Source organism: Xenopus laevis, chromosome 9_10L (assembly GCF_017654675.1).
Source record: "Xenopus laevis strain J_2021 chromosome 9_10L, Xenopus_laevis_v10.1, whole genome shotgun sequence".
NCBI classification, from domain to species: Eukaryota; Metazoa; Chordata; class Amphibia; order Anura; family Pipidae; genus Xenopus; species Xenopus laevis.
Window position 1 is genome coordinate 15,144,642 of NC_054387.1, and position 24,391 is coordinate 15,169,032.

Sequence of the window (24,391 nt, forward strand, 5' to 3'; positions counted from 1 at the left end):
GGAGATGAGAAATCTAGAAGAGGAAGGATGGGCGAGAGTAAGACCAAACAGTTAGGGGAGAATAGGAAATAAGTGGGGATATGAGAGAGAAGGCAATAAGTGGGGATGAGAGGGGGAGAAGGCAATAAGTGGGGATGAGAGAGGGGGGGAGAAGGAAATAAGTGGGGATATGAGAGAGAGAGCGCGAGCGCATGTCGGGCTGAGCTGGGCAGATTTCCCCTAATGTTTGTCATACAGAAGAGGGCGCTCTCATACTGGGCACATCTACAGAACAGCAGCCCCATGACCTACCACCATAAAGCCTGGCTGAATAACCAGACCCAGGGCAAACCATGCGCACTGAAACAACTGATCAGCACCCTGCCCACCCAAGACTCCCACCAACTGACAAAAGGCCAAATAACACAAAAAATAAAATAAAGTCAAAGAGCAATACGGCTGTGACTGGAGGAACGAATTATCAAATTCCCAGAAACTTTCTATCTACCAATCACTGGGGAGAGAGTACAGACTGGCCCCATATCTGGAAAGGCTACAGAGTATGTACAGACTGAGTGCCCACAACTTTGAGATAGACTTGGGACGGCACAGACAGACCTACAGACCCAGAGAGAACAGACTGTGCCAGCGATGTGACCAGGAGGCCATGGAGTATGAGGCCCACTTCTTGCTACAGTGCCCCACATACTCAGCACTGAGGGACACCCACTTCCAGAGATTTTCCCGTCACATCCCAGACTTCGCATCCATAAAAGAAGAGAGGAAACTCCACTTCCTACTGGGAGAAGAGACACTGACAGTAACAATAGCTGCACAATATGTAAGAGACTGTCATAGACTGAGAGAGAACGGACTTTCCCCTATTCCCATAAACTGCCCCCCCCTAACCCCACCCATTTTACCCCTCTACCTGCTTTGGCAATGCTTAATATATTTACTCCTGCCAATAAAGCTCATTTGAGAGAGATGGGGGAGAATAGGAAATAAGTGGGGATATGAAAGAGATGGGGAGAAAATAGGAAATAAGTGGGGATTTGAGAGAGACAAATGGGGAGGAGAAATATAGGAGAGAGAGAAGAGGGGAGGATGGGTAGGCCAAACAGTTGGGGGGGGGGGGGGGGAGAAGGAGAGAAAACGAGTAGTGGGGTTAGGGAGTAGAGAGAAATGGAAAGATGAGAAATTTAGAAGGGCGGATGGGGAGAATAAGTCCAAACAGTTGTGGGCACAATAGAAAAGGAGAGGGGATGAGGGAAAGTGGGTTGGGGAATAAAGCGACAAATGAAGAGGAGAAATATAGAAGGGTGAGAAGAGGGATAGTAATGCCAAACAATTGAGGGGGTGTAATAAAAAAGGAGGAGGGGGGGTGCATATTAGGCCCCACCCAGGCACATGTGACACCCATCATTACACCTACACAACGAGCAGAAAGAAAGAGACCAACACAAGAACTGTGAGACTGTCAAATCTGGGACATTTTTTTTTCCCTTTATTTCCGAGATTTTATTCTTTTCAGACGGAATTTTTTCCCCCATTAATGACACAAAGCAAAGTGGCAGCTTCCAGATCAGCAGAAAGACACAAACGACCAGAATTCATTTCAGATAGCGCAGCGCTGCGCAAACACACAGACACGGGTACAGGCTCAGTCCCTCGCTGCCTCTTATGAACCCCCCCACCCCCCCCCCGTGAGTTTATTTCTCAGTACAAAAAAAAAATCTACAAACGACAAATATATAAAAACCGTTTTGTGCTGTTTCAGTTCTGTTTTTTATGTTTCTTTTTCCTTAAAAAAGAAGGAATTCAGGATGAGGTGGCGCCATTCCGCATGGCGACTTTGAGTGCGGCTGGGAGAGTCTCTCAGAAACCAATAAACGTTTCATGCGGGAGGCACAGGGCGGGCAAAGAAAAAGGCAAAAATGATCCAATCAATGCAGGGGTGGGACAGTGCCGCATGCGGGGGCAGGTCTGAGGAAAATAAGTCGCACAGCAAATAGGGGGGAAAAGGCCGCGGACACCCAGCAATATAACTTGGGCGCAGTCATGCAAGATTTAGTTTGTTGTACAAATGGCAACACCTACAAATGCCCCAGCAGGGTCACAGATTCAAGTACCCAAATATCAGTCCAATTGCTGAGGAATGAGGCTGAAAAATGTCCTTTTGGTATGTTGGAGACAGAAATCTAAGCAACACTGCAGTTGGTCCTTTGTGCTTCGGACATTGTTTACCTTTCTATTCCACAAGGCAACTGGTTGGCTAGCTAAGGAACTAGGCAATAACTGCATCATACAGAAATGTATAAAGACCCAATTGACCAGAACCCTCATTGGATGGCTACAGTCTGACATACCCTCATTGGATGGCTACAGTCTGACATACTATAGGGTTAACTCCGTATTAATTCGGAATATCTTTGTGTATGTTGTGTAGTGAGGGGCGAAAGAAAAATTTGCATCCATCGTGACATCACTTTGTGGCGGTGAAAGGGTCTATAGCCCTATCCAGTGAGTCTTTCTCTCAATGATATTAAGTCTCATTCATGATTCAGGTTGAAATGTTTCAACCTGAATCTAACCCAACACATTTGCCAACCCTTGCCCAAAGCTCTTCTACTTTATGATCAGAACCCATTGATGACCCCTAGGGTTAGGATCAACCAGCATAGGGATGGGGTCAGCACTGTTACAACATCAAAGAGGAGGGGCCATGTTTAAAGATTGATCCTGCACCCGGGGCTCAGTCTTGACCCAAATCTACCCCACCCTGCTCATCACTAGGATACAGTGTAATCGCCCGTCTGAACGGACATTGTAACTTGACTTGGTTGCAAACGAGAGGATGCGAATATATAAATGCCCTTGTGTTGTCCGCAGTATTCTCCTACAGACAGAGGTCCTTTGTGTGGCTCCCCTCCCCACCAGCTGCAGGTACATCCCAATTCCTAACATTACCCAGAATCCCAAAGTCTTGCATTTCAGCAACTGGTTTCTGGGAAATTAAAATATATATATGATTTTCTTTCCCTTTTCTAGGGACAATCTCTTAAAATGAGTTGTTCTCCTTTATAACAATGTAAATCTACTGTACACCTTTTCTTGCTTATATCTCTTTGCATTGTTACAGTAGGTGAGTTGTGCCACTCTGCGTTGCCCAAAGACCACCCCCCCACCAGTATCATGACCCAGAAATCCATAGGAAATTGCACATTTAACCTGCAGTCATGTACATATAACACATTAATTGGTATTTAAAGGTCTCTCTCTTTAATATTCCAGAATCCCCAATAAAGGATGCACGGCTGTCAATCCTACCCCTCTGGAATTTGCATAGTACACAGAGGAATTATAAAATACTGCCAGACTACAAGGGAGCTAAGCTTAGGTTGTGGTTCCTTTTTAATGTCCTTTGTTGGGCCAATGTTGCGCCCATAGATAGCACCACTTATCTAAACAATTCTACCTACAACTGCTTGTTGTTTAAGGATGTCATGCAAATCCGCAGCAAAAACTCAAATGTCCTCATGAACATTAGTGACACAAAGTGATTAAAAATGCACGAAAGTTCCCTAAATTCCCATGGTCTAAACCAGTGATCCCCAACCAGTGGTTTTTGAGCAACATGTTGCTCACCAACCCCTTGACTGTTGCTCCCAGTGGCCTCAAAGCGGGTGCTTATTTTTGAATTCCAGACTTGGAGGCAACTTTGCTCCTTAAAAACCAGGTGCACTGCCAAACAGAGCCTTCTGTAGGCTGACCGTTCACACGGGGTAAATAGCGAATTCCACCTCATATTTGGTACCCCCAGGAACTTTTGCATGCTTACTTTGCTCTTCAACCTTTTACATCTGAATTTTGCTCATGGGTGGAAAAGGTTGGGATGCTTTGGAAAATCCAATACAAAGGTTGGGGACCCCTGGTCTAAACCATAGTGCCACTTGCAGATTGCCTACTTTGTCAGCCAAGCACATATCTGGATTCGATTTTTCTATATACATAGTTTCTAGTGAAATCTGATGGCATTATTATTGCTCCAAAAAGCAATAAAATAAATGTAACATAACCAAATATTTATACATCTCCCTCAACAGATACATTGGCATCCGTCCATCGCTTGGAACCCAACCTAAACCCAAACATGGGCTGCTGCGATCTCTGTTTCTTTCCATATTAATATCTTGATCTCGGTGTAAAATGCGTGGGGGGAGTTTTAGTTCAGCTCATTAATGAGCTGGAAATTATATTTCCATAGAAATCAGGGTAGTTTGGCAGAGGTGTGTGTGTGTGGGGGGGGTGCATAGAACTGTGAGGGGGTGAGGCACAGACTGGGATTTATTATCCACTAAGGAGGCACAGGTGGCAAGCATGGGGCTATATGACTACCATGGGAAATAGTAGGTACAGAACCAGTTTGAGGTTCAGTTGTTCCATATTATAGGGAGGGGATTTCAGGAGCACTGGGAGGACGTATACAGGGGGATTGATGAAGGGGGTTCTGGGAGTAAAAATTGTAATGGGAGGAATTTAACAGTGCAATGGACAGGGGCGTATATGGAACATTAAAGGCATTGTTCACCTTTGAGCAGGGGCGTAACAACAGCCAGAAAAATATCCGGAGGGCCCGGCACGCATAGGGACTTTGTGTTTTTTTACTATAAAATTATAAATGAAATTGAAAAGTTGCTTATAATCGGCTATTCTATAACATACTAGAAGTTTACTTAAAGGTGAACCACCCCCTTTAATGTGATTTATGGGGAGTTTTTATGCAAAGCACTGAAAGGGATCGGCACACTGGGTGCAGGCTATACAGTGAAACGGGGAAGGGGTTTCTGGAGCGGTTATGTAGCCTGATTATTATTTTATTATTATTTTACTATGATTATAAATTTTCCCAAAGGTCCCCCTCACGGTGCTGCCCAGTGACCCTCCATTACCAGCAACATTTAATTCTATGGATAGAGTAGTCTCTAAGCCTGAGGGCCCACCTTGCTGTGTGATGTTCAGCTTCTCTTTCCCACTCTCCCTGTGCCTTAAACAAGTCAAATAATAACTTAATCCCTTAGTGGTGCCCTACATCTTGGCCTTTGTGCCTAAAGTCTAAACAGGGATTACTATGGCTATGGCCTAACTGTCTTGAACTAGAAACCCCTTTACCGCCGGGGATCAAATTAAATTTCCTGCAGCAGGGAATTGCTAAGCAAATGCTTTATATGGGGGTCGTACTTTGTCTTCCCTCCTCCAACCTCTCCTGAGATCAACTCAACCTCACAAAATGTACCGAAAAGGCACTTTTTAAAAAAACTTTTTTTTTATACATATATTTTTTTTCTTATTTTTTTTTGTCATTATTTTGTTTCCATTTGTAAAAACAGTGCTTTAAAAAAAAAAATTTTTTTTTTTTTTTTTTTTGTTCAAGTTGAGACAACGGAGTGAACGATCACTCACATCATCCCCAGGTCTCCCTGCTCACCTATGTACAAGTGTATGTATATATGTATGTATACACATATACATCTAAAAGAAGGGAGGTGGAAAGCAAGGGAAGGGACACCATGCCGGGTTCGTTAAAAGCCCAAGACCAAAAAAAATATATAAAAAAATAGAGAAAAGGGAAAGAACAAAAAAAAAAAGACAGTAACTCATTCACTTAGGGGTAGCCAAATGTATTGCACTATTACCCTTGTGCAAGGCTTGTACAAAAAGCAATTCAAATTAATTATAAGTATTTAGCTTTTCTATTCAGGATGTTTTTCCTTTGTGTTACCTTCACCTTCCGCCAGGAGACAACAATGCGTTTATAGGTTCCTCTAAGGGTCTGGCCACACGGGGAGATTAGTCGCCAGGCAACAAATCTCCTCTTCTTTGCGGCGACTAATCTCCCCAACCTGCTTTCCCCTGCCTTCCGCCGGCTAAAATGTAAATCGCCTGGGGGCAGGCACACGGAATGCTTCGTTTTCCGAAGTTTCCTCATGATGCAATTACGGGCGACTTCGGAAAATGAATCGCTCCGTGTGCCTGCCCCCAGACGATTTTCAGTTTAGCCGGCGGAAGGCAGATTGGGGAGAATAGTCGTCGCGAAGAAGAGATTTGTCGCCTGGCAACTAATCTCCCCGAATGTGGCCAGACCCTAATACCTTCACTATATAGTTGCTACGCCTCTGGTTTGACCTGGACAGCCCATAGTTTTTTTTATTTATTTTTGAAGGGCTGTCCAGGTCAACTGCCTGGTTTTCCAAATAAGGAAAACCGGGCAGATTCCCTATAAATGACGCAGCGATTGGCCAATCACCAAGTCCTATCGCCTATCCTGACATCACAATCTGTCCCCATTGCATCACAGCCCGACCCATGCCCGGAGTTAGACAGGCCAAAAGTTGGTATTATATATATATGTATGAGAACCTAGGGACAGACATTGAGGAAGGTTGATTGCAACCGGTTGGTTATGAATGTCTCCTAGAGAAGAGTTAAACTAAACACAAAGGAAAGGAGGAATTGGAAAGTCGCTGCAACTTAGCAACAGAAATCAAACTGGAGCAGGAAACCAGCATCCTCCCCATGAGCTAAAAAGAATGCAAATGCAGCCAGGGAGGGCCGGGAGCCGGGAGTTTAATAATATAAAAGAAAAAGCTCGCTGTACAACTGAGGAGGTCCGGATCTGTTGGTTGGTCAGATGCTTGGCGCAAAAATCAATCCTCATCGCCCCCTCCATACATGTCGGCCAGTTTTTTGAAGCGGGGCCCCCAGTCGTTCAGATAATCGAAGTCCTGGTCTTCAGAGCTGGAGGAGTTGAGAGAACTGACTGAGCCTGCAGTGGATCCGCTCCCCTCGTAGTCGAACACTAGGAGAGAGTCGTAAGGTGGCGCCGTGGGGTCGTTATCTGCCGCACGCAGGCCCTAAAAGACACAAGGTGAACATAGAGGCAGTCGAGTCTTGTATATTCGAGAACTTGCCCAGGGCTGGAGAAGAGGGTTGGGTAGTTTAAAGGAGCAGAAATTCATGTTACAAGTAAATGTTATATTATCCATAGAGATAATCTGCATGGTGTCTTTGTTTATAGTTGGATTTTTGTATCTTTTGGGTTCAAACTTTCAGACTTTTCTTACTTTCTAAGGACCAATATTGGAACACACACCCCAGGGTGAAAACCCAACTATACTTTCATGGGTACACCCCAAATCTCCCCTTAACTGGCCTTCAGACTGGGCCCCTTTAGCTCATAAAAAGTTTACAGATATAGAAGCTTTGGGGTAACAGTCACCCCGCTATAATTCCAGGGGTACCCAGAGCACAGATGGGGTGAGATTTGGGGAGAGTGCCTAACCGGCCTTCAGGCTGGACCCCCTTAGCTCATACAGGGTAGCCCCCCCCCCAGCGTATATGGTAATATGGTCTAAAGATCCTTTTCTCATTAGAAACATGTGTCCAATAGAATAAAACTGGCAGTTTAAAAGAGACTCTGGTAGAGAGTGATTTTTCCAATTAAAGCGCATCTGCCTGGGTTGTTGCCTCACTTATGCAGTGTCTCGGAGGAAAAGATATTAGTTTAAAATCAAACCCGCGTTCTGTTTTATAATATAACTAAAACAATGACAAAAGGCACTAAGCTTATTAATGAGCTGATTTCTGTGCATTTTAAGTTACAGAACTCCTACACTCTAATTTCATATATGTATTTATTTTAATAGTTTAGATTGCTCTTCTTTGCCTTCGCGTGTTCTTCTTTGCCTTCGCTATCTTATGACTTCCACCATCCAAGCCAAATCGGTTATAGGCATCTCCAGCCCGAGGTCTTGGCTTGTGAGACTCATGGGTCATTTATGAAGGATTGTGGAGGGGGTTAATAACATACCTCAGTGATGAAGTCTCCAATATCCCCCGGGTGAGGTATAACGGGTCTGACTGGATACTGAGGCTCTGCCCCCACAGGCCTTTCGTCCACCCTTCTGACACCTGAAACCTTGTTCAGAACATGGTCCAAAGTCTCTGGTTGCTGCAGCTGGCTTAGGTCGTAATCCTGGCGTAATCAACAGAGAAGGCTGAATCATTTAATGTGAAGGGTTCATTTAACTTATACAACTATAATCATTTCTTCCCCAAAATGTCTGTATAGTTTCTCAAGTTTCTGGTTTCTCAAGTTTCTGCTTTGCTGTAAATCCCTAACAAGCATTTCTTAATGTCAGTCTGTAACACTAAGGACACCAGCCAAGGGCGTAACTCCAGAGGAAGGAGACCGTGAGGTTTCAGTGGGGCCCAGGAGTGATGGGGCCCAGTGAGGATCTAATTGAGAAGTTTTAATATGTGTATATACTGGTCTAAAGGAGGGGGACAGTTTCAGACAAACATTCTGAGCTCCCTGCGTGTGTCCTACTGAGCTCCCTCCGCGTGCCATTCTATGCTCCTTTCGCGTGCCATTCTGCGCTCCTTTCGCGTGCCATTCTGCGCTCCTTTCGCGTGCCATTCTGCGCTCCTTTCGCGTGCCATTCTGCGCTCCTTTCGCGTGCCATTCTGCGCTCCTTTCGCGTGCCATTCTGCGCTCCTTTCGCGTGCCATTCTGCGCTCCTTTCGCGTGCCATTCTGCGCTCCTTTCGCGTGCCATTCTGCGCTCCTTTCGCGTGCCATTCTGCGCGTGCCATTCTGCGCTCCCTGCGCGTGCCATTCTGCGCTCCCTGCGCGTGCCATTCTGCGCTCCCTGCGCGTGCCATTCTGCGCTCCCTACGCGTGCCATTCTGCGCTCCCTGCGCGTGCCATTCTGCGCTCCCTGCGCGTGCCATTCTGCGCTCCCTGCGCGTGCCATTCTGCGCTCCCTGCGCGTGCCATTCTGCGCTCCCATGCCATATTGAGATCCTCCTATGCTCCCTGCGCGTGCCATTCTTTGCTCCCTTCGCGTGCCATATTGAGATCCTCCTGTGCTCCTTTCGCGTGCCATTCTGCGCTCCCTGCGCGTGCCATCCTGCGCGTGCCATATTGAGATCCTCCTATGCTCCCTGCGCGTGCCATTCTTTGCTCCCTTCGCGTGCCATATTGAGATCCTCCTATGCTCCTTTCTCGTGCCATTCTGCCCTCCCTGCGCGTGCCATTCTGCCCTCCCTGCGCGTGCCATTCTGCCCTCCCTGCGCGTGCCATTCTGCCCTCCCTGCGCGTGCCATTCTGCCCTCCCTGCGCGTGCCATTCTGCGCTCCTTTTGCGTGCCATTCTGCGCTCCTTTCGCGTGCCATTCTGCGCTCCCTGCGCGTGCCATTCTGCGCTCCCTGCGCGTGCCATTCTGCCTTCGCATGCCATATTGAGATCCTCCTATGCTCCTTGCGCGTGCCATTCTGCGCTCCCTGCGCGTGCCATTCTGCGCTCCTTTCGCGTGCCATTCTGCGCTCCTTTCGCGTGCCATTCTGCGCTCCTTTCGCGTGCCATTCTGCGCTCTCTGCGCGTGCCATATTGAGATCCTCCTATGCTCCCTGCGCGTGCCATTCTGCGCTCCCTGCGCGTGCCATTCTGCGCTCCCTGTGCGTGCCATTCTGCGCTCCCTGCGCGTGCCATTCTGCGCTCCCTGCGCGTGCCATTCTGCGCGCCCTGCGCGTGCCATTCTGCGCTCCCTGCGCGTGCCATTCTGCGCTCCCTGCGCGTGCCATTCTGCGCTCCCTGCGCGTGCCATTCTGCCTTCGCATGCCATATTGAGATCCTCCTATGCTCCCTGCGCGTGCCATTCTGCGCTCCCTGCGCGTGCCATTCTTTGCTCCCTGCGCGTGCCATTCTGCGCTCCTTTCGCGTGCCATTCTGCGCTCCTTTCGCGTGCCATTCTGCGCTCCTTTCGCGTGCCATTCTGCGCTCCCTGCGCGTGCCATTCTTTGCTCCCTGCGCGTGCCATTCTTTGCTCCCTGCGCGTGCCATTCTTTGCTCCCTGCGCGTGCCATCCTGCGCGTGCCATATTGAGATCCTCCTATGCTCCCTGCGCGTGCCATTCTTTGCTCCCTTCGCGTGCCATATTGAGATCCTCCTGTGCTCCTTTCGCGTGCCATTCTGCGCTCCCTGCGCGTGCCATTCTGCCCTCCCTGCGCGTGCCATTCTGCCCTCCCTGCGCGTGCCATTCTGCCCTCCCTGCGCGTGCCATTCTGCCCTCCCTGCGCGTGCCATTCTGCCCTCCCTGCGCGTGCCATTCTGCCCTCCCTGCGCGTGCCATTCTGCCCTCCCTGCGCGTGCCATTCTGCCCTCCCTGCGCGTGCCATTCTGCCCTCCCTGCGCGTGCCATTCTGCCCTCCCTGCGCGTGCCATTCTGCCCTCCCTGCGCGTGCCATTCTGCCCTCCCTGCGCGTGCCATTCTGCGCTCCCTGCGCGTGCCATTCTGCGCTCCCTGCGCGTGCCATATTGAGATCCTCCTATGCTCCCTGCGCGTGCCATTCTTTGCTCCCTTCGCGTGCCATATTGAGATCCTCCTGTGCTCCTTTCGCGTGCCATTCTGCGCTCCCTGCGCGTGCCATCCTGCGCGTGCCATATTGAGATCCTCCTATGCTCCCTGCGCGTGCCATTCTTTGCTCCCTTCGCGTGCCATATTGAGATCCTCCTGTGCTCCTTTCGCGTGCCATTCTGCGCTCCCTGCGCGTGCCATCCTGCGCGTGCCATATTGAGATCCTCCTATGCTCCCTGCGCGTGCCATTCTGCGCTCCCTGCGCGTGCCATTCTGCGCTCCCTGCGCGTGCCATTCTGCGCTCCCTGCGCGTGCCATTCTGCGCTCCCTGCGCGTGCCATTCTGCGCTCCCTGCGCGTGCCATTCTGCGCTCCCATGCCATATTGAGATCCTCCTATGCTCCCTGCGCGTGCCATTCTTTGCTCCCTTCGCGTGCCATATTGAGATCCTCCTGTGCTCCTTTCGCGTGCCATTCTGCGCTCCCTGCGCGTGCCATCCTGCGCGTGCCATATTGAGATCCTCCTATGCTCCCTGCGCGTGCCATTCTTTGCTCCCTTCGCGTGCCATATTGAGATCCTCCTATGCTCCTTTCGCGTGCCATTCTGCGCTCCCTGCGCGTGCCATTCTGCGCTCCCTGCGCGTGCCATTCTGCGCTCCCTGCGCGTGCCATTCTGCGCTCCCTGCGCGTGCCATTCTGCGCTCCCTGCGCGTGCCATTCTGCGCTCCCTGCGCGTGCCATTCTGCGCTCCCATGCCATATTGAGATCCTCCTATGCTCCCTGCGCGTGCCATTCTTTGCTCCCTTCGCGTGCCATATTGAGATCCTCCTGTGCTCCTTTCGCGTGCCATTCTGCGCTCCCTGCGCGTGCCATCCTGCGCGTGCCATATTGAGATCCTCCTATGCTCCCTGCGCGTGCCATTCTTTGCTCCCTTCGTGTGCCATATTGAGATCCTCCTATGCTCCTTTCGCGTGCCATTCTGCCCTCCCTGCGCGTGCCATTCTGCCCTCCCTGCGCGTGCCATTCTGCCCTCCCTGCGCGTGCCATTCTGCCCTCCCTGCGCGTGCCATTCTGCGCTCCCTGCGCGTGCCATTCTGCGCTCCCTGCGCGTGCCATTCTGCGCTCCCTGCGCGTGCCATTCTGCCTTCGCATGCCATATTGAGATCCTCCTATGCTCCTTGCGCGTGCCATTCTGCCCTCCCTGCGCGTGCCATTCTGCCCTCCCTGCGCGTGCCATTCTGCCCTCCCTGCGCGTGCCATTCTGCCCTCCCTGCGCGTGCCATTCTGCCCTCCCTGCGCGTGCCATTCTGCGCTCCTTTCGCGTGCCATTCTGCGCTCCTTTCGCGTGCCATTCTGCGCTCCCTGCGCGTGCCATTCTGCGCTCCCTGCGCGTGCCATTCTGCGCTCCCTGCGCGTGCCATTCTGCGCTCCCTGCGCGTGCCATTCTGCGCTCCCTGCGCGTGCCATTCTGCGCTCCCTGCGCGTGCCATTCTGCGCTCCCTGCGCGTGCCATTCTGCGCTCCCTGCGCGTGCCATTCTGCGCTCCCTGCGCGTGCCATTCTGCGCTCCCTGCGCGTGCCATTCTGCGCTCCCTGCGCGTGCCATTCTGCGCTCCCTGCGCGTGCCATTCTGCGCTCCCTGCGCGTGCCATTCTGCGCTCCCTGCGCGTGCCATTCTGCCTTCGCATGCCATATTGAGATCCTCCTATGCTCCCTGCGCGTGCCATTCTGTGCTCCCTGCGCGTGCCATTCTGCGCTCCCTGCGCGTGCCATTCTGCGCTCCCTGCGCGTGCCATTCTGCGCTCCCTGCGCGTGCCATTCTGCGCTCCCTGCGCGTGCCATATTGAGATCCTCCTGTGCTCCTTTCGCGTGCCATTCTGCGCTCCCTGCGCGTGCCATATTGAGATCCTCCTGTGCTCCTTTCGCGTGCCATTCTGCGCTCCCTGCGCGTGCCATCCTGCGCGTGCCATATTGAGATCCTCCTATGCTCCCTGCGCGTGCCATTCTTTGCTCCCTTCGCGTGCCATATTGAGATCCTCCTGTGCTCCTTTCGCGTGCCATTCTGCGCTCCTTGCGCGTGCCATTCTGCGCTCCCTGCGCGTGCCATTCTGCGCTCCCTGCGCGTGCCATTCTGCGCTCCCTGCGCGTGCCATTCTGCGCTCCCTGCGCGTGCCATTCTGCGCTCCCTGCGCGTGCCATTCTGCGCTCCCTGCGCGTGCCATTCTGCGCTCCCTGCGCGTGCCATTCTGCGCTCCCTGCGCGTGCCATTCTGCGCTCCTTTCGCGTGCCATTCTGCGCTCTCTGCGCGTGCCATATTGAGATCCTCCTATGCTCCCTGCGCGTGCCATTCTGCACTCCCTGCGCGTGCCATATTGAGATCCTCCTATGCTCCCTGCGCGTGCCATTCTGCGCTCCCTGCGCGTGCCATTCTGCGCTCCCTGCGCGTGCCATTCTGCGCTCCCTGCTCGTGCCATTCTGCGCTCCCTGCTCGTGCCATTCTGCGCTCCCTGCGCGTGCCATTCTGCCTTCGCATGCCATATTGAGATCCTCCTATGCTCCCTGCGCGTGCCATTCTGCGCTCCTTTCGCGTGCCATTCTTTGCTCCCTGCGCGTGCCATTCTTTGCTCCCTGCGCGTGCCATTCTTTGCTCCCTGCGCGTGCCATTCTTTGCTCCCTGCGCGTGCCATTCTGCGCTCCCTGCGCATGCCATTCTGCGCTCCCTGCGCGTGCCATATTGAGATCCTCCTATGCTCCCTGCGCGTGCCATTCTGCGCTCCCTGCGCGTGCCATTCTGCCTTCGCGTGCCATATTGAGATCCTCCTATGCTCCCTGCGCGTGCCATTCTGCGCTCCCTGCGCGTGCCATTCTGCGCTCCCTGCGCGTGCCATTCTGCGCTCCCTGCGCGTGCCATTCTGCGCTCCCTGCGCGTGCCATTCTGCGCTCCCTGCGCGTGCCATTCTGCGCTCCCTGCGCGTGCCATTCTGCCTTCGCATGCCATATTGAGATCCTCCTATGCTCCCTGCGCGTGCCATTCTGCGCTCCCTGCGCGTGCCATTCTGCCTTCGCATGCCATATTGAGATCCTCCTATGCTCCCTGCGCGTGCCATTCTGCGCTCCCTGCGCGTGCCATTCTGCGCTCCTTTCGCGTGCCATTCTTTGCTCCCTGCGCGTGCCATTCTTTGCTCCCTGCGCGTGCCATTCTTTGCTCCCTGCGCGTGCCATTCTTTGCTCCCTGCGCGTGCCATTCTGCGCTCCCTGCGCGTGCCATTCTGCGCTCCCTGCGCGTGCCATTCTGCGCTCCCTGCGCGTTCCATTCTGCGCTCCCTGCGCGTGCCATATTGAGATCCTCCTGTGCTCCTTTCGCGTGCCATTCTGCGCTCCCTGCGCGTGCCATATTGAGATCCTCCTATGCTCCCTGCGCGTGCCATTCTGCGCTCCCTGCGCGTGCCATATTGAGATCCTCCTGTGCTCCTTTCGCGTGCCATTCTGCGCTCCCTGCGCGTGCCATCCTGCGCGTGCCATATTGAGATCCTCCTATGCTCCCTGCGCGTGCCATTCTTTGCTCCCTTCGCGTGCCATATTGAGATCCTCCTATGCTCCCTGCGCGTGCCATTCTGCGCTCCCTGCGCGTGCCATTCTGCGCTCCCTGCGCGTGCCATTCTGCGCTCCCTGCGCGTGCCATTCTGCGCTCCCTGCGCGTGCCATTCTGCGCTCCCTGCGCGTGCCATTCTGCGCTCCCTGCGCGTGCCATTCTGCGCTCCCTGCGCGTGCCATTCTGCGCTCCCTGCGCGTGCCATTCTGCGCTCCCTGCGCGTGCCATTCTGCGCTCCCTGCGCGTGCCATTCTGCGCTCCCTGCGCGTGCCATTCTGCGCTCCCTGCGCGTGCCATTCTGCGCTCCCTGCGCGTGCCATTCTGCCTTCGCATGCCATATTGAGATCCTCCTATGCTCCCTGCGCGTGCCATTCTGTGCTCCCTGCGCGTGCCATTCTGCGCTCCCTGCGCGTGCCATTCTGCGCTCCCTGCGCGTGCCATTCTGCGCTCCCTGCGCGTGCCATTCTGCGCTCCCTGCGCGTGCCATTCTGCGCTCCTTTCGCGTGCCATTCTGCGCTCCCTGCGCGTGCCATTCTGCGCTCCCTGCGCGTTCCATTCTGCGCTCCCTGCGCGTGCCATATTGAGATCCTCCTGTGCTCCTTTCGCGTGCCATTCTGCGCTCCCTGCGCGTGCCATATTGAGATCCTCCTATGCTCCCTGCGCGTGCCATTCTGCGCTCCCTGCGCGTGCCATATTGAGATCCTCCTGTGCTCCTTTCGCGTGCCATTCTGCGCTCCCTGCGCGTGCCATCCTGCGCGTGCCATATTGAGATCCTCCTATGCTCCCTGCGCGTGCCATTCTTTGCTCCCTTCGCGTGCCATATTGAGATCCTCCTGTGCTCCTTTCGCGTGCCATTCTGCGCTCCCTAAGGCGAGCCATATTGAGATCCTCCTATGCTCCCTGCGCGTGCCATTCTGCGCTCCCTGCGCGTGCCATATTGAGATCCTCCTGTGCTCCTTTCGCGTGCCATTCTGCGCTCCCTGCGCGTGCCATCCTGCGCGTGCCATATTGAGATCCTCCTATGCTCCCTGCGCGTGCCATTCTTTGCTCCCTTCGCGTGCCATATTGAGATCCTCCTATGCTCCTTTCGCGTGCCATTCTGCGCTCCCTGCGCGTGCCATTCTGCGCTCCCTGCGCGTGCCATTCTGCACTCCCTGCGCGTGCCATTCTGCGCTCCCTGCGCGTGCCATTCTGCGCTCCCTGCGCGTGCCATTCTGCGCTCCCTGCGCGTGCCATTCTGCGCTCCCTGCGCGTGCCATTCTGCGCTCCCTGCGCGTGCCATTCTGCGCTCCTTTCGCGTGCCATTCTGCGCTCCTTTCGCGTGCCATTCTGCGCTCTCTGCGCGTGCCATATTGAGATCCTCCTATGCTCCCTGCGCGTGCCATTCTGCACTCCCTGCGCGTGCCATTCTGCGCTCCCTGCTCGTGCCATTCTGCGCTCCCTGCGCGTGCCATTCTGCCTTCGCATGGCATATTGAGATCCTCCTATGCTCCCTGCGCGTGCCATTCTGCGCTCCTTTCGCGTGCCATTCTTTGCTCCCTGCGCGTGCCATTCTTTGCTCCCTGCGCGTGCCATTCTTTGCTCCCTGCGCGTGCCATTCTGCGCTCCCTGCGCGTGCCATTCTGCGCTCCCTGCGCGTGCCATATTGAGATCCTCCTATGCTCCCTGCGCGTGCCATTCTTTGCTCCCTTCGCGTGCCATATTGAGATCCTCCTATGCTCCCTGCGCGTGCCATTCTGCCCTCCCTGCGCGTGCCATTCTGCCCTCCCTGCGCGTGCCATTCTGCCCTCCCTGCGCGTGCCATTCTGCCCTCCCTGCGCGTGCCATTCTGCGCTCCCTGCGCGTGCCATTCTGCGCTCCCTGCGCGTGCCATTCTGCGCTCCCTGCGCGTGCCATTCTGCGCTCCTTTCGCGTGCCATTCTGCGCTCCTTTCGCGTGCCATTCTGCGCTCCTTTCGCGTGCCATTCTGCGCTCCTTTCGCGTGCCATTCTGCCTTCGCATGCCATATTGAGATCCTCCTATGCTCCCTGCGCGTGCCATTCTGCGCTCCCTGCGCGTGCCATTCTGCGCTCCCTGCGCGTGCCATTCTGCGCTCCCTGCGCGTGCCATTCTGCGCTCCCTGCGCGTGCCATTCTGCGCTCCTTTCGCGTGCCATTCTGCGCTCCCTGCGCGTGCCATTCTGCGCTCCCTGCGCGTTCCATTCTGCGCTCCCTGCGCGTGCCATATTGAGATCCTCCTGTGCTCCTTTCGCGTGCCATTCTGCGCTCCCTGCGCGTGCCATATTGAGATCCTCCTATGCTCCCTGCGCGTGCCATTCTGCGCTCCCTGCGCGTGCCATATTGAGATCTTCCTGTGCTCCTTTCGCGTGCCATTCTGCGCTCCCTGCGCGTGCCATCCTGCGCGTGCCATATTGAGATCCTCCTATGCTCCCTGCGCGTGCCATTCTTTGCTCCCTGCGCGTGCCATTCTTTGCTCCCTTCGCGTGCCATATTGAGATCTTCCTATGCTCCCTTCGCGTGCCATTCTGCGCTCCCTTCGCGTGCCATTCTGCGCTCCCTTCGCGTGCCATTCTGCGCTCCCTTCGCGTGCCATTCTGCGCTCTCTTCGCGTGCCATTCTGCGCTCCCTTCGCGTGCCATATTGAGATCCTCCTATGCTCCCTTCGCGTGCCATTCTGCGCTCCCTTCGCGTGCCATTCTGCGCTCCCTTCGCGTGCCATTCTGCGCTCCCTTCGCGTGCCATTCTGCGCTCCCTTCGCGTGCCATATTGAGATCCTCCTATGCTCCTTTTGCGTGCCATTCTTCGCTCCCTTCGCGTGCCATATTGAGATCCTCCTATGCTCCCTGCGCGTGCCATTCTGCGTTCCCTGCGCGTGCCATTCTGCACTCCTTTCGCGTGCCATTCTGAGCTCCCTGCGTGTGCCATGCGTGTGCCATAATGAGCTCCCTTCGTGTGCCATACTGAGCTCTGAGCCTTAATATGACAATTAACATTTTCATATATGCGTTATATGTGATATCCTTGCAGTGAGCAACCATTTGGTTGTTTTGGTACGACCATCAATGTGGACATGGTTTTTATAGAAACATGGGTGTGGTTTAAGTGGGTTGGGTTTAAAAACATAGTTAGGTTGAAAAAAGACATATCCATCAAGTTCTACCTTTGAACTCCATTTTAACGTGTCTTAACTGCTAGTGTGAACATTGGCTTCCACTATCAACCCTGCCTCACGTAGAAAATTTCATCCCTCCGTACCAGAGTTAAATCATGCAATTTGTGGCCAGTTTGGGATGGCTAAACCCTCCCACAGATGTTTACTTTGAAAGAAAACAATGTGAAGTTCGTATAAGAATAAAGTGGTATGCCATATACTTGGTTTAATCCAAAAAATCCACATTTTTAAAAATGATTTCCCTTTTCTCTAATAAAAAAAATAGTACCTTGTACTTGATTCCAACTAGGATAAAATTAATCCTTAAAATTAATCCTTAATAATAATAATAATAATAATAATCCTTATAGGAAGCAATAACAGCTGCTTGGGTTTATTTGAATGTTTACATGATTTTCTTGGTGTTCAGATCTAAATTACGGAAATCTGTTATCCGAAAAACTGGATCCTGAGTATTCTGGATAACAGTTCCCATACCTGCATAAGGAGTTGATTTCTGTTAGAGACAAGCTATTAAGTTTTACATGTCATTTATTTATCTTATATAATTTATTTATCTTATATACTCCCGTGGTATACATTATATGTCCCAGATGTCTAATCATGGTGATTTCCTCCATTTAGTTAGGGAATGTAATGAAGAGCAAAAGTATTGGGAGGAGGTCATCAGTTATATAACGGAGGTAAAGAATATACCCCTGAGGATGGTGCTATTGGTTAGATAACCAAGGAGGACCGGTTATAATATGGACTAGGATTTTTATATTTCTATTCTAGTTCTTTTTCCTTATTGTTGTTTGTTCCTACATCCGTAGGATTAGCTGTACTTGCTTTCAATGGTGCACAGCAGGATATATATTATGCTTTGTGTATAAAATCATAAAGAATGTCATGAGGAATTGTTTTTTGCTTATTTTTTTTTTTTTCTTCATTTTTTTGTTTATTTAAAAAGAAATCTTCAGCGTAACTGAAAAATAATGAAACCAATAAAAGAAGGGGGAAAAATTGAAGCATTTTTGGGCTCTAAAGTAAACTTGCTGTGGGGCTTGGTAACATCTAGTTACATCACTGGCACCAGCAGCTACAGAAACACGTATTCTTCCCTCAGATGCCCACGTGTGAGACTTGGACATTACAGGGTAACAAATGCAGCTTACTGTACATTACTATCATCTGCAACATACTAAAATTTACCCTTTAATTTCCAATAAAATAGCACTACAATAAGTAAAGGGTTGGGGGATTTACACCTGTACCCTGCACCCCATTTCCTCTAGAGTGAACTTATTACCTGGTCTTCCTCTCCGCCGCCCTCCTCGTCATATTTCAGGATATTGTCCCGGACGTCGTCTTCAGGGTCGATCAGAAGCTGCTTTGTGTGTCGCTCCTTCTCTCTGCGTTTCATCCACATAACAAAGAGCAAAACCATAGCTGCAAGGAAACAGGAACAGGCTGAATGATCACTTGTCCTCACTCAACCCCAATCTGCCCAGTAAAGGAATCATCTTCAATAGAGAAACTATAGGACTATAAATACAAATATACAGAGAAGGAATGTTCTGGGCACACAATAAGCTATACCCTCATACTGTACTGTCTAAGGGAAAGCAAGATCTTTGTCAGGTGTGTATATATATATATATATATATATATATATATATATATATATATATATATAAATAAGGGAAAATAAGTCTTGAACATGTCATCGGTTTTCTCAGTAAATATATTTCTAATGGGGCTATTGGCATGAGATTGGCACCACATGTTGGTAACAACCCAGTAAACCACAGATACAAAACTAATAAGTCCATAAACAGTTATGTGTAATAAAGTGGAATGATACAGGGAATAAATATTGAACACGCTTACTGAAATGTATTTAATACTTGGTAGAAAAGCCTTTGTTGGTAATGACTCCTCCTGTACGGAGAAACTATAGTCTTGTACATTGCTCAGATGTGATTTTGGCCAATTCTTACCCACAAACGCTCTTCAAATGTTGAAGGTTCCAGGGGCCTCTTCTATGAACTCTGATCTTCAGTTCTTTCCATAAATTAACTGGATTTGAGTCGGGTGATTGACTGGGCCATTCTAGCAGCTTTATTTTCTTTCTCTGAAACCCATTGAGAGTTTCCTTGGCTGTGTGTTTGGGATCATTGTCTTGCTGAAATGTCCACCCTTGTTTCATCTTCAGAATTCTGGTAGATGGGAGCAGATTCTTATCTAGAATATCCCAGTACATTTCTCCATTCATCCTTCCTTCAATTATATGAAGTCTGCCAGTATCATAAGCTGAAAAACACCATGATGTTCCCACCTCCAAACTGTTGCTATGGTGTTTTTCGGGTGATGTGCAGTGTCATTTCTCCTCCAAACATGGTGTGTGCAATGATATTCAAAGAGTTCAAATTTGGTCTCATCTGGCCAGACTATATTTTCCCAGAATTTTCCCAGAATGTCATTGGCTTGTCCAAATGTTGTGCAGCAAACTTTAAACATGCTTCAACATGCTTTATCTTCAGCAGTGGAGTCTTGCATTGTGAGCGGGCATAGAGGCCATGTCGAGTGCATTACTTATTGTTTTCTTTGAAACAACTGTACCTGCTAATTCAATGTCTTTCTGAAGCTCTCTCTGAAACTCTTCTGATTATTCATTTGACTCCTCTGTCAAATCTTTTGAGGAGCACCTGGTCGTGGCCGGTTTAGGGTGAAATTATGTTCTTTTCACTTCCAGATAATGGACCCAACGGTGCCAACTGGAACATTCAGAAGCTTAGAAATACTTCTGTAACCAATGCCATCAGTTTGTTTTGCAACAATAAGGTTACGAAGGTCTTGAGGGAGCTCTTTGCTTTTACCCATCATGAGAGACCTTTTTATAGGCCATCAATTAGGACCAAACCACTGATAGGGGGCAGAAATGCCTTCTAAATACTGACAGATTTCAGCAGGTTTCTTGGCTTTTCAAGTCATTTTGCTCCTCCTTTTCATCATATGTTCAGTACTTATATTCCCTCTGTCATTCCACTTTATAACACAACTTCATTTATGGATTTATTTGTTTTCTTTGTATGTGTGAATTACTTGTGTGAATTACATCTGGGGGCAGATTTACTTAGGGTCGAATATCGAGGGTTAATTAACCCTCGATATTCGACTGTCGAAGTTAAATCCTTTGACTTCGAATATCAAAGCCAAAGGATTTACCGCAATTAGCTCGATCGAACGATTCGAAGGATTTTAATCCATCGATCGAACGATTTTTCTACGACCAGAAATTTGTTAGAAAGCCTATGGGGGACCTTCCCCATAGGCTAACATTGCACCTCGGTAGGTTTTAGGTGGCGAAGTAAGGGGTCGAAGTTTTTTTTTTAAAGAGACAGTACTTCGACTATCGAATGGTCGAATGGTCGAACGATTTTTAGTTCGAATCATTCGAGTCGAAGTAGCCAAAAAAACACTTCGAAATTCGAAGTATTTTTTATTCTATTCCTTCACTCGAGCAAAGTAAATGTGCCCCTTAGTGTGAATTTCATGTCAATATCCCCATTGGAAATATCTTTATTCACATAAAAATACACGTTGACGTATTCAATACTCTTTTTTTTTTTTTTTTTTTCCCCTGCTGTAAATATATTTGCAATGGCTGGAGACGTCATTTAGTAGATAAAGAGAAAAAGGAAGGGAGGTTGCCAGTCGGGTGCTGTTGGGCTGAAATTTGAAGGTTTCTCGTATTCAGCAAAGCAGAATTAAAAGCCCCAAAGCCAAAAGATAATTACAGTTGAGGCTTTTGAAAGAAACGCTGTAGCAGCTAATGATAAAAAGGGCTCTCAATTATCCTTCAAACAGAATTAACTTCATGTGATGCCTCCTGTCTGCGCTTTAAACAAACATGAAAGTCAAATATATGCGGACGGTATTACAAAAAAACCCTGATCCTGTGATTGTTTTTAGTTACATTTTCCTAATGATTTCCCTTGATTATGGGTCACCTTGCTTTCAATGCCGGTGTGCAGCCTGCCTCATACTGAGATCTCTGTCTCCCCGACAAGGACAAAGTCATATTAAAGTGATGATATTTCTCATTTCCCTTTCAAATATTTTTATTTCATTTGTAGGTACTTTTAATTAGCGACAGGTCATTTTCTCTTATAGATAGTGAGAATCTCTGCCATAAAGCAGGACAGGACTGCTGCTTACAATGGGGATCAGATAGGATCTGTGCAGCCACTGGGATAGAATGCTCTGTTATACAGATAGCTAGAAACTCAGCCATAAAGCAGGGCAGGACTGCTGCTTACAATGGGGATCAGATAGGATCTGTGCAGCCACTGGGATAGAATGCTCTGTTATACAGATAGCTAGAATCTCAGCCATAAAGCAGGGCAGGACTGCTGCTTACAATGGGGATCAGATAGGATCTGTGCAGCCACTGGGATAGAATGTTCTGTTATACAGATAGCTAGAATCTCAGCCATAAAGCAGGGCAGGACTGCTGCTTACAATGGGGATCAGATAGGATCTGTGCAGCCACTGGGATAGAATGCTCTGTTATACAGATAGCTAGAATCTCAGCCATAAAGCAGGGCAGGACTGCTGCTTACAATGGGGATCAGATAGGATCTGTGCAGCCACTGGGACAGAATGCTCTGTTATACAGATAGCTAGAATCTCAGCCATAAAGTAGGGCAGGACTGCTGCTTACAACCCTTTTCTACTGTTGATAATAGCGTTTCTTCATAATCTCTTTTTGAGGAAAAATACACTGTAAATTGTTTAATTCTAAAAACTATTATATAAGAAAGGCAGTAAAGGGAAAGCAGCAGGGCGGCAGCAATGACTCACATAGCAAGATGATGATACAGATGAGGATAGAGATAATTGCTCCTGTACCCAGTCCAGCTGCTGCCACGGCTCCAATGGTTGTGCAGTCCCCATTGTTGTCACAGGGGCAAACTTTCACCTTGATGATGGACGTATTGTAGAGGGGAGGGTTGCCCGAATCGGTGACAATGACGGGGACGTCGTACATGCCTGATTCTAAATACCCGATATGTAGGCTGAGCCGGGCGTAGTTACCTGCAAAGACCAGAATGCAGAGTTAGAGGTTGAAGTGTGAAATATGCACCTACCTTTACGGTAAATTGTTGCCATGCATTACTTTTTAATACCATATAAAAATACATTGAATAACAGAAGGTTTCCACTAAGCTTGTCCGTGCTGTAAAGCCTAACAAGCTGTCCAGGCTTTCATTTTAAGTCTGTGGCATCACAAAGGGCTGGTCGGATAAGGGTAATGCTCTACATTATTATTGTTGCAGATAGACAACAGGTAAGGGACTACCTCCAACTACACAACCCCCAGAAACTCCAGCAAGAAACAGACCCTATAAATGGAGCCTGATATAGTGCTCTAATAGGGCTTTCTTTGCATCTATCCTTGTTTTTGGAATAATGTGGGACCTTTTAGGACTTAATGGGATCATGTAATAAAAGGCACTAAGTTTGCCCAGGGGCAGTAACCCTTAGCAACCAATCAGCAGGTAGAATTTACTGGTCACCTGTTAAAATGCAAACATCTTATTGGTTGCTATGAGTTACTGCTCCTGGGCAAACTTAGTGCCTTTTATTACATATGGGGGGTAAGAGTCATATTTTCCTCTATCTCAGGCTCCTAGAATAAAGTATTTGCTGACTGTACCTCCCTGTATAATCCCGATGCATGTCCAAAGCCTTACTATTTATTCGCTTGATTGTCCAATTGCGGCGGATGGTAGAGGGCACAATTGGCAGTTCAAAGACAAAAGGGTCTGCGCTTGGCTTGCGGTCCACATCGGTGGCGGTGATATTAATCCCGTTACCATTCGGCCGTTCGCAGATCTGTGCGTCCTTGGGAAGCAGCTCGGGGGCATTATCATTGATGTCAATGAGCTGGATGAGCAAAGTCCCGGTGCCGCTAGCCGGAGGGGTGCCTGAGGGGCGAAAGATGCAAAAAATTGACGTTTATTGGTGTACTTGAGATATCACTGGCCAGGAATAAATTCTTAAAGGTTTTGTTCACCTTTGCATTAACCTTTAGTATGCTGTAGAGAGTGATATTCTGAGACCATTTGCAATTGGTTTTCATTTTTTATTATTTGTGGCTTTTGAGTTATTTGGCTTTTTATTCAGCAGTTTGCAATTTCAGCAATCTGGTTACTATGGTCCAAATTACTCTAGCAACCATGCATTGATATGAATAAGAGACTGGAATATGAACAGGAGAGGCCTGAATAGAAAAACGAGTAATACAAAATAGCAATAACAATACACTTGTAGCCTTACAGAGCATTTGTTTTTTTAGAAGGGGGTCAGTGACCCCCATTGGAAAGCTGGAAAAGGGTAGAAGGCAAATAATTCAAAAACTATGAAGATCAATTGATAAGTTGCTTAGAATATCATGCGGACTACCAGGAATATACAGTATGAGCCATTTGCTTTACTATGTTAATATTGCATTTAAAAGATTGATACGAATATTCAAGATTTGTTTCCAACTTCAGCCAATTCCCAATGTCTTAAGTATTGAATTCAAGTCCGGACAGTTAAAAATTCACGTGACTTTACAGTTCTGGACAACTTAATGTGACAATCTAATTTAGCTTGAAGGTAGGCCTAAACCAAAATTTATTAAATCTTTGGCAGTAATTATTCTGCTGATGAGTGAGACCGCCAATGCCAGGACACAATACCGTTATCCGTAGCCAGAAATTTGGCCTGGTATATGTCGTCCTTCACAAATGGAGACTCGCGATCCAGTATGGCCGTAGTAAAAACTAGACCGTTGGTGGCGTTAATGGTGAGCCAGTTTGCTGGGTCGGAGAGCTTTGAGTATCTGAAGGTAAAAGAATAAAAGAAAAGGCATGTTCAGTGGAAAACAACCAACAATATCCGTTTCTCCATTATTTAAAAACACAGCAGTCCTGCTTTATAGCTGAGATTCTAGCTATCTGTATAACAGAGCATTCTGTCCCAGTGGCTGCATTGTAAGCAGCAGTCCTGTCCTGCTTTATGGCTGAGATTCTAGCTATCCGTATAACAGAGCATTCTGTCCCAGTGGCTGCACAGATCCTATCTGATCCCCATTGTAAGCAGCAGTCCTGCCCTGCTTTATGGCTGAGATTCTAGCTATCTGTACAACAGGATCTGTGCAGCCACTGGGACAGAATGTTCTTTTATACAGATAGCTAGAA

General features: G+C 49.5%; 1 protein-coding gene across 1 annotated transcript in view; it reads right to left on the reverse strand.

Moving 5' to 3' along the window:
• Window positions 1-6,589: 6,589 nt before the first annotated feature.
• LOC108700932 (cadherin-4-like) overlaps window positions 6,590-24,391 on the reverse strand; it is a 335,569-nt gene continuing 317,767 nt past the window's right edge. Inside the window, exons 11-16 of the mRNA XM_018234980.2 lie at window positions 23,891-24,033; window positions 22,898-23,131; window positions 22,005-22,238; window positions 18,448-18,587; window positions 7,850-8,014; window positions 6,590-6,893 (exon numbers count right to left, since the gene is read on the reverse strand). Of these exons, the coding sequence (XP_018090469.1) occupies window positions 6,687-6,893; window positions 7,850-8,014; window positions 18,448-18,587; window positions 22,005-22,238; window positions 22,898-23,131; window positions 23,891-24,033 (1,123 nt within the window). The 3' untranslated portion in view covers window positions 6,590-6,686. The remainder of the gene's footprint in view (window positions 6,894-7,849; window positions 8,015-18,447; window positions 18,588-22,004; window positions 22,239-22,897; window positions 23,132-23,890; window positions 24,034-24,391) is intronic.